We start from the raw sequence: 13,342 nt of genomic DNA on the forward strand, positions 1-13,342 counted from the left end.
AAAGTTACTGATAAAACATAGGCGTAGTTCCCCTTAAATACAGTTCAACGTTTTTTTTTTGTTGGTAACATATTGATTGGTGAGCTTTAGAGGTGCCGTTACAGTAGGTGATTTTTGTTACCTTTGAACAGAGCCAAGTCTTTAGGCTAAATTAAGCTAAGCTAACCGGTTGCTGGCAGTAGTCTCACAGTTAACGGACAGACATGAGTGCCCCACTGCTCCTGTAAAATGGTCCATAGAGATGTATAGTGTAACTGGAGTAACTGAAAGATGGCTGCCATGTTCTCACACATAAGACCTGTGAAGCCTGAGCTGTCAAGTGTTAGTCCAGTGGATTCCATACTTTTATTTATGTCAAGGACCCTTAAACTGACATGGTCCACAGAACCCCATTTGATAAGATTTTGTCCCCCTGATATGATTTTTGCTTTTAGTTGTTTTATTACAGAAAATGTATGAAACCCATGATCAAAATAATCATACATTGCGTCATTGTGTTACTTATACTAGAAAATAAATGATACGCCTTTTTCCTGGGGAAAGCAAAAACTCTGTTGTAGTCTAAAGGTGTTCAGGAGCACAGATGTCAACACCAGAGGGCACTGTGATACAACAACAATTCAGAGATAAAATGTTTGATGAGCTTTGGGAAGTAACAGGAGAGGGATGAAGGGGATTCAGGAAACTAAAGAAAGCATTTTTTGGTTGTCTTGCCTTTAACGGAGCCTCAGGGCTGAGTGAACGGCTTTCACACCTCCTCTTTCAAAGTGCAGAGATCTGTGCAGAAAAATACTCAAACCACAGCACACGCCGACTTGGGCAAGATTAAACAAGAAGGCCACGTTCCTTCTGTGTTATGTGTTCATGCAGTTTAGGACAGATGGAGATACAGCCCAGATGTATCCAAAGGCAAATTATTGCTTCAGACAAAAAGTCATTGAGTGCAATGGTTTTTGTTTGTTATTGAGGATATATATTTGAATTAGTGTTCATTACATAAATGTCATGAGAAATATCAAAAAGCTGTATGGTAGTATGAGAGTTGAGGGGATTTTCTTCCTAATGGTGTTCAATTGTATGGCTTCAACAGAACACCCACACATGATTTAACTGCTCCCAGACAGATAATTTTGGAGACTCATAAGTTGTACAACACTTATTTTTAGAGTGTGTCTATAGCTAAAAAAAAAACTAAAAGCTTACAACAGAATGCTAAAGTAACTCAAATGTGTAGGTATTCCTTTATATTCAAAGGTTTGAACATATTTTTGATTGCTTATACAATTAAAAAGAAAGTCCAAGAGAAGTGCAATATGATAACTCCACCATCGTGAAAATACTAGACATCCTTCAGGAAACTAAAGTGTTGGGCTGCAACTACAGTAATAAATAGCTTTATTTTGATTAAGAATGATATAAAATATAATTGGATGACAAAAATATTGTCATCCAACTAACAGTCCAAAACTTAAATATATCTTATTTTCAATGATATAAAAGGGAGAAAAGCAGAAATTCCTCACATTTGACAAGCTGGAACCATATAATGTTTGGTATTTTTTATGCTTTGGTAACATTAATTACCAAATTAGTTGGTAAATCATTTTCTGTCCCTTAACTGATTAATGAATCGACTAATTATTCCAGAAGATGGCTTCAAAACTGGTTTGTTTTTATTCTTGCTTTTAAATCATTAACCCCAAGCAATATTTAACCTGACATATTCCCAAAGCATGTATATGAAATGGTATAACTATTTAGATTATTATCCCAATTTAATAATTGGGTTTGTGCGACTATCGTTGTAGGTGCACTTCTTGTTCTTAAATTGAAAGGGACAGCAAACGCGAGCCTTCTTTTTTCTTTTACGTCACTTAGGCTACAAGAATTAAAAAAATTATTACGAGATTATGATCCTTCCTCAGGCGGGCCACATCAGACTGGAATCAGATACATGTCTTAAAGGAGAGCTCAGTGACGTTTTGATGAACAGTTTCCCCTCAGGTAAAAATGGCTATTACAGTATGGGCTGGACACCTTCTCCTCGGATATAAATGTCTCGATCATAGGAGTGAGAGGAGAAAAATTTCAAATCAAAGCTGAGGATGTGAAGAAAGTCCTGAGGGTCTGCTGTGAATAAGCGGCATCAAACGGCACAGTTTGTTGAGGAACAGCTGTAATCCTGATGCAACAAGACCTAACTTCAGAGAGAAATAATAAAGCAGCAGGGTACAAATTTACACAAAAAAAGATTAGTTTTGTCTGTGTTTCTGACGTATAAGATCAACTTTTTATCATGATTTCAAACTGTATTTTAATTTATTCCCACCAGTTTAACAACCAATCATTAAAATGCGTCACAGATGGCAAATGAAGAGGACCTATTGAATGCAGCGTCTCACCCGCAGTGAGGGAACACTGAACCCATGCAGACGTCTTGTTATTCATCATGTCACATGCCTGGGCCTCAGCCTATGCCAAAATAGAGAACAGTAATAAAAAGAGCGGATACCCTCTCACCTCCCAGCTGGATGGCTTAGCAGGGCTGAGAGTTTGGCACAACTAAAATGTCTGGCATGAAAGTCTTACTGAACTGGAGCCGGTTTTGACAAGCCGAGGCAAGCCTTCCTACATTTTGAAGAGAATATGTCTGCCTCCCGGAAATGTGTTTCATTTTGAGAGTTGTCAACTATGTTGATTTTCTTGCTCTCAAAGTAATAGTGATAGATCATGTTCACTAAAGACTAAAACATAACATTAGTGTCAGCAGTAAACTAGTTTTGCATTGTCAGACCACGGTGCTGTTGTGTGGAGTGAGAGAATATATATATTTTTAAAGGTCCCATGGAATGGAAATGTCACTTTATGAGGTTTTTTAACATTAATATGCGTTCCCCCAGCCTGCCTATGGTCCCACTTTGGCTAGAAATGGCGATATGTGTAAACCAAGCCTTGGGTATCCCGCTCTGCCTTTGAGAAAATGAAAGCTCAGATGGGCCGATCTGGAATCTTGCCCCTTATAATCAGGGTTTAAAATTAGCACCATCTACTAGGCAAATGCTGGTAGAATATGCAAATTATGGCAGATATGCTTCACTCACCAGCCAAAAAAACAATGATCATCTATTGAGTGGCTGGTAAAAATTAAACACTAGCCATTTGGCTGGTGGGTGAAAAAGTAAATTTTGAACCCTGCTTAGGATGTCATAAGGAGCAAGGTTACCTCTCCTTTCTTCTTTTCTCCTTTCCGCCCAGAGAACTTGGCCCATCCATAAGAGAGAGACATCATAGCTTTCAACGAGCAAAGTGGCAGTTGGTCAAGCCCACACACCCCGCCTCCGGTGTGATTTTAATCTGAATTGGATAATTGCCTTTGAAAGTTTGTACAGATGTGGTGCCCAGAGAAGTCCCTGTGACATTGGTGATCCTCTGACTTTTCATCTAGTGCCACCAGTAGATCAAAGTTTTGATTTGTCAAAAATGTTGGTTTATGACTAAATACCTGCAAAACTAATGACATTCATCAGCCTCAGCTGTACTTTTACGGTGATTAGTGTTATTAGCTAATGTTAGCATGCTAATGCGCTGTGCCTAAGTAGACAGCCTCACAGTGCTGCTACCAGATTCTAGATTCTTAGTTTTACATGCCCGAAGAGGTAAAACCATCCAGTATTTAACAAAACAGCAAAGATGGGAAGGTAACACTTTACTTGAAGTTTTCTACATAAGAGTGAGATGACACTGTCATGACACTTGAGCCCTAACCTGTCATGACAAAGCCGAATGACACTAAAAGAATCGTTATGTCATAACCGTTTGACTTGTTTGTTTTATCACACGTTTGTGACAATGTTGTGTAACTGATGTGAGATATATCTGAAAAAACATGTTTTATGTAGCAGATTGATTTCTTTGTCTCTCTTGTTTAATCACCAAGTGAACCCTTAGAGCTTGTGATTCATTAGACTATATTAGATTATTAAATTATTTAGTCATTGCTACAGCAGACTCTTTTAGTGCTTTAAGTGTTACCTTCCTTTAGGATCTATCTATCTATCTATCTATCTATCTGCAAAAAACATGATCCCAGTAAGTTCAACACCAAGTTGTGTACCGACTTTAAATTTTGGGAAAAATCCTTTTTGGTGCTCTACAGCCTCTGTGTTGATCCACATCCAAACCAGAACAAAGACAAAGAGACTGGCTGTTTTTATCAGTAATTTATCGTAACATTAACACATTTCCCACAAACCTCAGCTGCAGCTAAAGCACACTAGAGTGTGTTCACACAATGATGGGTGCACAGCGACCATCATCAAAAACACAATCATTATAATAATCATTAAAAGTGTCATAGTTATCCTCATAAATCATTTCATTAACAGTTAGCGTCTTTACCATCACCAGTCACCCAACAATCACATCACAATAATCTCTTTAATATTCAAACAGAACGTCTTAAATGAAGCAGACTCCACTGAAGTCCGCAACACAGCAAACTTGGGTCAAATTTGAGCATGTGTTTTGAAGCACCAGCTGGTCGGATTTTACTTCTCAAGGACAATAAATAGAGTCTCAATCAGAGAGAAGTAAAATGTCTAAATACTGTCTTTATCGTCTAAACCACAAATAACCTAAATCCTGTTTCACAAAACAGGTTTACAGAGTTATCTGGATACATTTGCTGAGTAAATCCCAGTAAAAAGACCTGTCCCGGGTTTTGTTTAACTTAGTAGATCTGCACGTTGCTCCTGCAGATCTGTCTGCACAAGTTAAAACAAATACCAAGAATAGTTTGCAGATGCTCACCATTTGACCCTAGTTTGCACCATACTGCACATACCGGAATCACATCCTACAAAAACAAGGGCACTGCCCCAATTTTATTTTAAATGTACAACACAAACAACACACACAAATGCTAAGATGTACAGTGGCAAAGGAAAGGTGAGGTGATTTTATTTTTGCTGCATGGTTCTGCTTGGAGGGCCAGATGGGCTTTATCAAGCACAACTAAAGCTGGATTTAAAATGATAGCTTAACCAGGCTACACAGAGATACCCATGCACAAGCCCACCCACCCACAGACAAAGCCCTCAACATGGCTGAGCGACCAGAGCCTCTTAGGGCTCTGACACACCAACCCGGCGGGCAACTGTCGGCAGAACAGGCAGCTGGACTGATCAGTTGTCTCCCTGAGGTCCAAACAATTCAACAAGTCAAATCAGCCAAAATGAACGCCGACGGCTCCACCGAATGACGACGGCACGGAACACACCGAACAGACTCGAGTCACTGACCCCGCCAGACAGTTCAACAGCTGATAGTCGGGTTGGTGTCTCAGCGCCTTTAGGCAGATTCTGCATGACTTGTGTACAACTAATGATGTACAAGAGCACTTGAGGCACGTGGGCCAAGAATTAAACATGGAGGGGAATTATCAGTCTTTTTTTTTTAAATTATGTAACACAGTGAGAGCCTTGGGAATGCCAGTCACACAGGAATAACATATTTACCCCCAGAGTCCATCCATCCATCATCATTTTTCTTGATAGTTTTCCAAAACATAGCTTTACATACATTATATGAAAAGAAAGGCAGATGGTCTCTGTAAAAATAATTGAGTAATAATTAATCTTTAACCTCTTAGATTTTCACATCTGAGAAATTCTGCTTCTACAATTAGGAGATCTCCGCCTCACGAGGCTATGTACTCTGACGGCATTAATTAATCATAAAATGTAATGTTCTTTTGATTTTAAGACAAACTGATCAAACATCATGACTGAAAGCAGAAAAGAATTTGAATTCAACACTGAAGTGGACAATAACCCACAGGTATAGTGAATGCTGATGGCTAGCATACTTTGGGTTTTGGAGCAGAAACTTAACATGAGCCAGCATGATGATAGACTTGTTCTTTTAACCCTTGATACTCAACATAAAAACATGCAAGTCCTTACTCCATCAGTAGCAGCCTATTTCTGCACAAAGTCCACCTCCAAACACACGTTTCCAATATGAGTGGGTAGGCTGGGCAGTTGATACGGACGGGCAGCCTATAAACTACTTTGATACCTTTAGTTTGTTCTAGGTGATCAAGTCATACTTGACTGAACGGACACATGTGGCTGTGACCTGCAGGAGGAACCAAGATCCTGGTCTTAGACAGGAGGAAAAAGCACTGACAGACTTGACAAGATCCGGGTGGATTGCTGGGCAAACGAAAGCCAAAAAGGGAGCAGAGTGTTGTCAATCCCATTCCACAGACAAAGCTAAGCCAACTGTACAGCACAGCGAAGACAAGTGACCAGTCTTCAGTGTCCTCTTGCTTGAACAGAGAGGGGATTTCAGGTCTGACAAGTCTGGAGATTGATAAGGAGAGCGTTGCCCCCTGGGAGTGTGTGCAATGTTTGACTTTATTACCTTTCATCTTTTCAATTAAAGATACGGAATGAAGTGCGGGCCATTATCGTATAGCCATTTCAAGTCACGCAACAACAACAGCTCAGGTCTTAAAGCAGCACTATGTAACCGTTTCACTCTTCGGTCCCCCTACGGGTTGTCTCATTGGAACCACAACTCACAACAGAAGAGGGAAAAAGTTACAGTGTTGCTTTAATAGCAACATCAATCACAAGTCTTAACTGAACTGAAATAAATCAAATTTCAGACACCCATTAAACATTTTTAAACTCACTTCTTATCTCATCTTAAAACTTACACACAAAACTTACACAAGTTGTGTGCATTATCTGTCAGGACAATCATGACCACAGATGTGTGCAGCTCCTAAAGGCGTACAGTGTTGATTCGCAGCGGCTGCACGTTCTTGCCGTTGGCGTGGCTCTGGCCAGGGCTGAAATAGGGGAAGACCTTGGCGGGGAATTTCTCCCGGTAGGTGTAGAGCCAGGACATGTCATCGGCATTGTAGAAGATGAGCAGGCCTTTGTGGTAGTCCAGATACACCCCCACCTTCTCCAACTTGCTCTTTACATTGAGGCGGGTCCACGGCTCGGTGCAGGCGCTATACTGGTTGCCGTCGTGCATGACAATGCAGTAGAAGCCGCGGCTGGGCAGGATTTGGATGCTGCCCTTGCGGCTGACTGTCTCATGGGCCACACCGATCATCCACTGGGTCTTCTCCGACACCATCACCTCCCAGTAATGGACGCCCGACAAAAAGCCATCTGCGCCCAGAACAGACACCTCCACGTCAAAGCGGCGCGGGGAGTCCTGCAGGGGCTGCGGATGGAGGTTCCCGTAGGCCACTATGGTACAATCGTCTGAGAGGATAAGTCGTTGATGTGCTGTGATGGGGTCGAGGGTCAATGCTGCTGGCACTGAGGAAGACGAGAAAAGGAAAGAGACAGTTTTAACACAAAGAGTCCGCATTTATCTCACTTTTAGATTTAACACTGTGGACGGAAAACAGCCGAGACATACAGGCCAGTCATCACTATAAGAAAGTAGGAAAAGACAAAACAATCAACATGTTAAGCCTTAGCTTTGAACATTTCAGTTTCAGTTTCTGTGTATTATCCAGAGTAAAGACACTGTCAATAAAATAGATGCTGCTGAATTCAGTAGAAACTCCATTCACTTCTATTGTTTTGTAGTGGAGGCAAAAATTTCAAAAGACAAAAGACATCTCTAAACTTCGACACCTAAAACCAAAATTATCTTAATGCCAACATACCACTAAAATAAATGTTTTTTTTTTGTTGTTATTTGGATGAACCAACACTTTAAGACAAACAACCCAGTAGACACATCTTCAGTACTGCCAGAGTTAAAGGAGGTGATAAAAGCCATGCCCTGTGGTAAATGATGACTGATGGCTTGTGGATTATACGGCTTGCCCAACTACGGCTCAACTCTTCTTTCAGGAGAATGAGGAACTGGGAAGTGTGGCTGCGAGTACACGCAATAGATTTTATTATGAGATTTTATTACCTTCATGCATAAACTAGAATCTTCAAAGTCCCCTCAAGAGTCTGATATGGTAGCTCAAGCTGAGCAATATCAGACCACAGGAAGAATACAAATAATACAGTGAAGCACAAATGACAGCGTAGGAGGCTCTTTCACTGTGCAGTTATGTGGTTTCAGGGAGGGAGAATTTGCACCCATCTCTGCCTATAAGGGAACCATATCAGGCTGAACAATAACAGGTTGTTCTCTTTGCTCAGTTCCTCTATCTTCTCTATCTTCCTCTTTGTATCAGCTGGGATAAATGGAGGTGAAATGTTTGGCGCCCGGCCAGCGGACAGGACAATGCCTTCTCCAGTCAATGACATCTCCAGTTTTTGTTACAATCAAGTCATTAAAATTTCATAACCTAAGTGCCTCTTTGTGTCATACAGCAAAACCTGCAGTGTACACACATCAGCGAAGATAACCATTTTTCTTGCTAAACATGAGAAGGGTGAAAAAAAGCACAGCGCCTGGTAGTTATTCCGGCTAACCCATCAGTGACAGCGAGGGATGAGGGACGATGGGAAGAATGTCTTTATTTCGTCTCTGGCAACCGCTGGTGATGGATTGTAACCAATTGTTCCATTTGGCAGCCAGTCGAGGGAGGCGAAACAACTGCCTGGCCTCCCCTCGGTGACAGCGGGCTAAATTGGGAGATTTGATTGAGGGAGTAAAAAATTCCTTAGCACATTATTTTAAATAATCTCCTATGAGTGAGTGATGGCTGTAGGGCAGAGGGAGAAGAGCTCCTCTTGGCACTGTCAAACACAGAGGGACATTACTGCCCTCCATGTCGACTATCATTTTTCATCTGAAGAGAAGAAAAATGCACAAAGCATCCCAGCAATCCTAATTCAGGGCTGGATCAGTTCCTGCACTCCGTGTTTCTATGTCCAACATTCAGCTACTGAAGGAAATTAAGTCAACCTGTTTTTAAAGCGACAGTTACACATTTTGGAAAATATTGTTTATTTTCTCTCCTGCTGAGAGATGATTAAAAGACTGATACTACTCTCCCATCTGTCGGTTATTTTAAACATCATCCTACATCCAGCTAGATGATGGTTATCTTTGCTTAGCATGAAGACTGAAAACATGGGAGAACAGCAAAGTATGGCTTTGTCCAAAAGTACAAAATCCTCCTACCAGCATCTCTAAAGCTTCCTAAAGAAACAACAATTTGTGGTTTTAAATTGGCACCTGGCCAAGGAATACACTGGCTCATAACTGTGAGTCATATCACAAAAAAAACAAAAACAGGAGAGATTATGGGCTATGTCTTACACATGGCGCATAGCACAACAGTCATTGCTAGTGTCAGACCAACGCTGTCTTTTTCACACCCAGCGCCCACAAAGAATCGAATGTACTTGTGCCCATCTGTGCAAACATGGGCGTGTCTTAAAATGAGGTTTGGTCAGGCGCATTGTTGGCACGTAGAGATCAGAGAGCAACTGTGTGCCACTGATCAACAAAAACCTGTTCTAAAGTCAATGGCGCAGTATTTTCCTGCTATTAGAATGACACATTATTCAGATAGTTAGTGATGATTGCATGAACTGAAATTGCAGTTACATTCGCAGCCCTGTGGTTAATCCGCGGACAATTAACATTTTGATTAATAGCAGATGTGGGTGGAGAAATGTTCACGTTTCAATATATATATTCATTAAATCGAATTTAGCTGACAACAAGTTTTGCATTTTGTGTTGACGAGTTACCCCGGTTAAAGACCTGCCCTACTTTGCCTCTGGTTGGCTAGAACTCTTTGGTTGGCCTCATAACATTGGTAGGTGGAACTACGATGGTGGTCATACCCAGTGCATTAAAAACAAATCCCATGAGGACTTTTTAATTTATTTATTTACTTTTTATTTTTTCTATGATAGTCATATGCCAGATATCCGTAACCACGCCAGGGTACTTGAAGCCCTAGGCGGAGAGTCTACTGCTTTTGCGCATGAGCGCATCCTTTTCCTCAGCAGAAAATCGGTCACTTCTCCAATTTCCCAAATCCGCTGTTTATATAGCATTGCACAAGGTGCAGGCAGATCTGGCTTTTAAAGGGAATGGGACATGACACTCTGATAGGTTGTATTCATGTTATGCACAAAAACACACCTATGATGATTCAAGAGAGTAAATACAAACCGTAAACCCATTGCACCTTACTTTGCATCAAAACAACGCGCTGTTTAACTAGCCAAAGGGGAGTTGGACAGGCCCTAACTGCACCAGCATCACGCACTTAAGACCATGCGCTCTATAGATAGGTTTAAATTAAATTAGTGAGCTTTGAGATGCTGGTAGGTGGATTTTGTTACCTTTGAAAAAGACTAGCCGTTTCCTCTTTTCCAGCCTTTATGCTTAGTTAAGCTAACCGCTGCTGGCTGTAGCTGTATATTTACCACACTGACATGAGAGTGGAATCAATCTTCTGGTTTAACTCTCAGCATAAAAAGCAGATAAGCATATTTGTTAAACCGTTCCTTTATCACCTGCAGTGCTTTACACTAAATGACACGCTCTATATTTACTGAGCAACATGTTTGCGTTACATCCATCCGTGTTCACATACCTGGTGAGATGTCCTGGAAGAGAGACTTCCATATTGTGTACTGTAAGGGCCCCATGTACTTGGATGTCGGGAAGTCTTCATACGTCAGATTGGTCTCATGTATCTTCCCTTTAATCCTAGACAGAAAAAAAGCAGATCAATAAGCGTCTAAATCCAATTTTCCACCTTCCCCCAAACAATACTGTCTGTTGTTCAACCCACAACGTTGATGTTTGACATGCTTATACTCGATTGTGTCTTTGAAATATGCCATTATTGAAATTAAACAGCTGACAAACTGCTTCATAAATCTCCAGCTGTATAGAAGAACGTATCAGTGAGAGAAGTGGTTCAGCTCTAACACCATTACAGTATGATTCAAGATGAACCTGCACACTCCATCACTCAGTGCACTCCTACATGTAGTCCGAGAGAAAGGACGAAATATTGACCTAGTTGATTACCGAATTAAAATCCTGAAAATAACAATCCCTGTCGAAAAGGAGGCCTTGTGGAGAAACATCCGGTTATTTGTGGTGTATTGTCAGGCAATGAGGAAAATTCATTCATTCAAAAATAATTGAATGTTACAATGTTTCTGGAGATACCATTCATGGTGTTTTCCAAAAGTACAATTTTTGAATGATAGAGTGTTCCTTTGCCAAAGCATGACTTGTTTACTTTGTTCTAGCTAAGTGAAATGTACATTGATAATGCCTGCTTTTCCATCATATTTACATACATTTACAATCTATTCTCAGACATGAGATCATCCACCTCCAGTTTAGATGAAATAATACTTAAAAAATGTTAATATTGTACATTTAAAGATACATAAAGTTTAATTCCAACACTCTTGCAAGCTCTATTTTCAACCTCATTAATCAGCTCCAAAGCTATTAAACTCTTCAATTAAATCGTACTCAAATACCCCTCTTCCAGATTAAACCCTACAGCTGGTTTATTCAGGCCTAATACACCATCTGTTCAGAGATTATCTGATGCTGTTGCTCAAATCTGTACTTTCTATAAAAATGTAAGCAACCTTATATTTCGCATCAGCGGACACACATTTGGTATGTTGTAAGCTATTATTATAACAACTGTGATGGCAAATATGTTGATGCAAGACTTCAAGAGTTGATAAAAACCTGATCCTTCTTGAAGATAATGTGTTTACAACCACATTTAGTTTCTTATCGGACTGCAGTGATGACACTGGGACTGCTTTAGCAAACTCAGAGCAGGTGAAGCACCTCTCAGATGTGACGGCTACTCCCTCCAGGAAGTTGTGTCGTTCCGTCTCGTTAAGGCGCTCCTGCAGGATCTGGATGCCCTCCTTGACGTCGCGCAGCTGCTGGCTGTAGCGCTGGATCTTGTGCTCGATGTCGGCCAGCTTGCGGGCAGTGTCCATCTCAAGCTCTTCCAGCATGCTTTTCTGGCGCTCGCGTAGGAAGCGGTGAAGGCGCTCGAATGCGTCGCCGATGGTGGCGCGCAGACTCTTGGCTGAGGACTGAAAAAAAAGAGGCAAAAAAGTGTTTACACCCTCAGCCAGGCTATTTATAGCTGTCATCACACAACTCTGAAATAGACGTAGTACTTTAGTTAGCTGGGTTTATTGAGTGTTTCAGTCACAATAGCCTGATTCTTAATTAGACAAGGGTCAGCAATTCAAGGACTAGCAAAGTGCTCTAAATTGTGTTAATATTACATTAACATTCATTCATTGATTCAGCTTGTACATGAATTGATTTTAAGTGGCTCTCTGAACAGTGTGTGTACAACCTTCCACTGAAAAAATAAAGTCTGCAAGACTACAAGACTGGTGGACTGGCAGAGAAGCGCAAACTATTACAGACCGAAGCAAAGACTAGACTACATTCAGACGTTTTGTTATAAGTTTCCCTGTATGTCCGAACAATCATCGTTTCACTGAAAAACAATTGAGCTTACGTTTTTACACAGATTAAAAATAAAAATAAATCTGCCCTTTAAAAAGCACATTAGAACAAGATAATGTCAATGAATCACAGTGAAATTGATCTAAACAAGAATTTTATGTGAAACTAGTTTATTTTCTCTGTAAGGAATTTCAACCATTACTCTGATCTTTTCAGCATTTGTAGTAGGATCTGAGGTTTAATTACACTCGAGTGAAATTCAATCAACCCCTTCAAACAGCATGTTCCTCCTGTTCTCTCAGAGACTGGTGGCAGGTATTCTCGCTATGCCTGTGGGAAACTTTTCAGACAACTATTTTTCTCCAAGCATGAGAGCTATGACATTAAGGTGGGCTGTATCCCCAGCCCTCCTACCTAGTTAAGAGTTGAAAACCAATAGTGTGGAGGAGGAGGAGGACTGCAGCAGCCCAGCTATCAGTCTCTTAGTGACATGTCTGCTGCTTTGACCCAGCAGGCCGTGATGGCACTAAGAGGGTGTCTGTAGCCCTTGGAGACAGGAGACTGGCTACCTTTCAGGGAAGCATGTGATTATGTGGTGAATCCCCGGTGGGAATGTGAATAGGACACAATGTCTATCCTTCAGACGGAGACCAAGCACCCACGAGCCTAGGATTCAAATTGCAGTGCAAGCAGGACACATTCAGTTTAAATGAGAGTCAGGCTGCTGCACTGATTCCTTTGCAGGAACTGGGACACAGCAACATTACTGGGGAACTCCACTGATTTTACACATCAAAGCGTGTTTACAGGTACACTTTGGGAATAGACAGACTTGTAGCCTATCTCCAGTATTTAATTTATTATTCTTATTCAATTGTCCTCTTTTCTCTGTTTTGACATACAGTAG

At 40.9% G+C, this 13,342-nt stretch overlaps 1 protein-coding gene across 3 annotated transcripts in view; it reads right to left on the bottom strand.

Annotated features, from left to right (window-relative positions):
• Nucleotides 1-5,458: 5,458 nt before the first annotated feature.
• trim62.1 (tripartite motif containing 62, tandem duplicate 1) overlaps nucleotides 5,459-13,342 on the bottom strand; it is a 37,875-nt gene continuing 29,991 nt past the window's right edge. For 2 of the 3 annotated variants that reach the window (XM_034869086.1, XM_034869087.1), the window contains 3 exons: nucleotides 11,686-12,047; nucleotides 10,556-10,671; nucleotides 5,459-7,343 (listed from right to left, as the gene is read on the bottom strand). In XM_034869086.1, coding sequence (XP_034724977.1) covers nucleotides 6,793-7,343; nucleotides 10,556-10,671; nucleotides 11,686-12,047 — 1,029 coding nt within the window. In that variant the 3' untranslated portion in view covers nucleotides 5,459-6,792. The remainder of the gene's footprint in view (nucleotides 7,344-10,555; nucleotides 10,672-11,685; nucleotides 12,048-13,342) is intronic. The other variant, XM_034869089.1, reaches the window with a different exon arrangement.

The sequence above is a fragment of the Etheostoma cragini genome, chromosome 4 (assembly GCF_013103735.1).
Source record: "Etheostoma cragini isolate CJK2018 chromosome 4, CSU_Ecrag_1.0, whole genome shotgun sequence".
Classification (NCBI taxonomy): Eukaryota; Metazoa; Chordata; class Actinopteri; order Perciformes; family Percidae; genus Etheostoma; species Etheostoma cragini.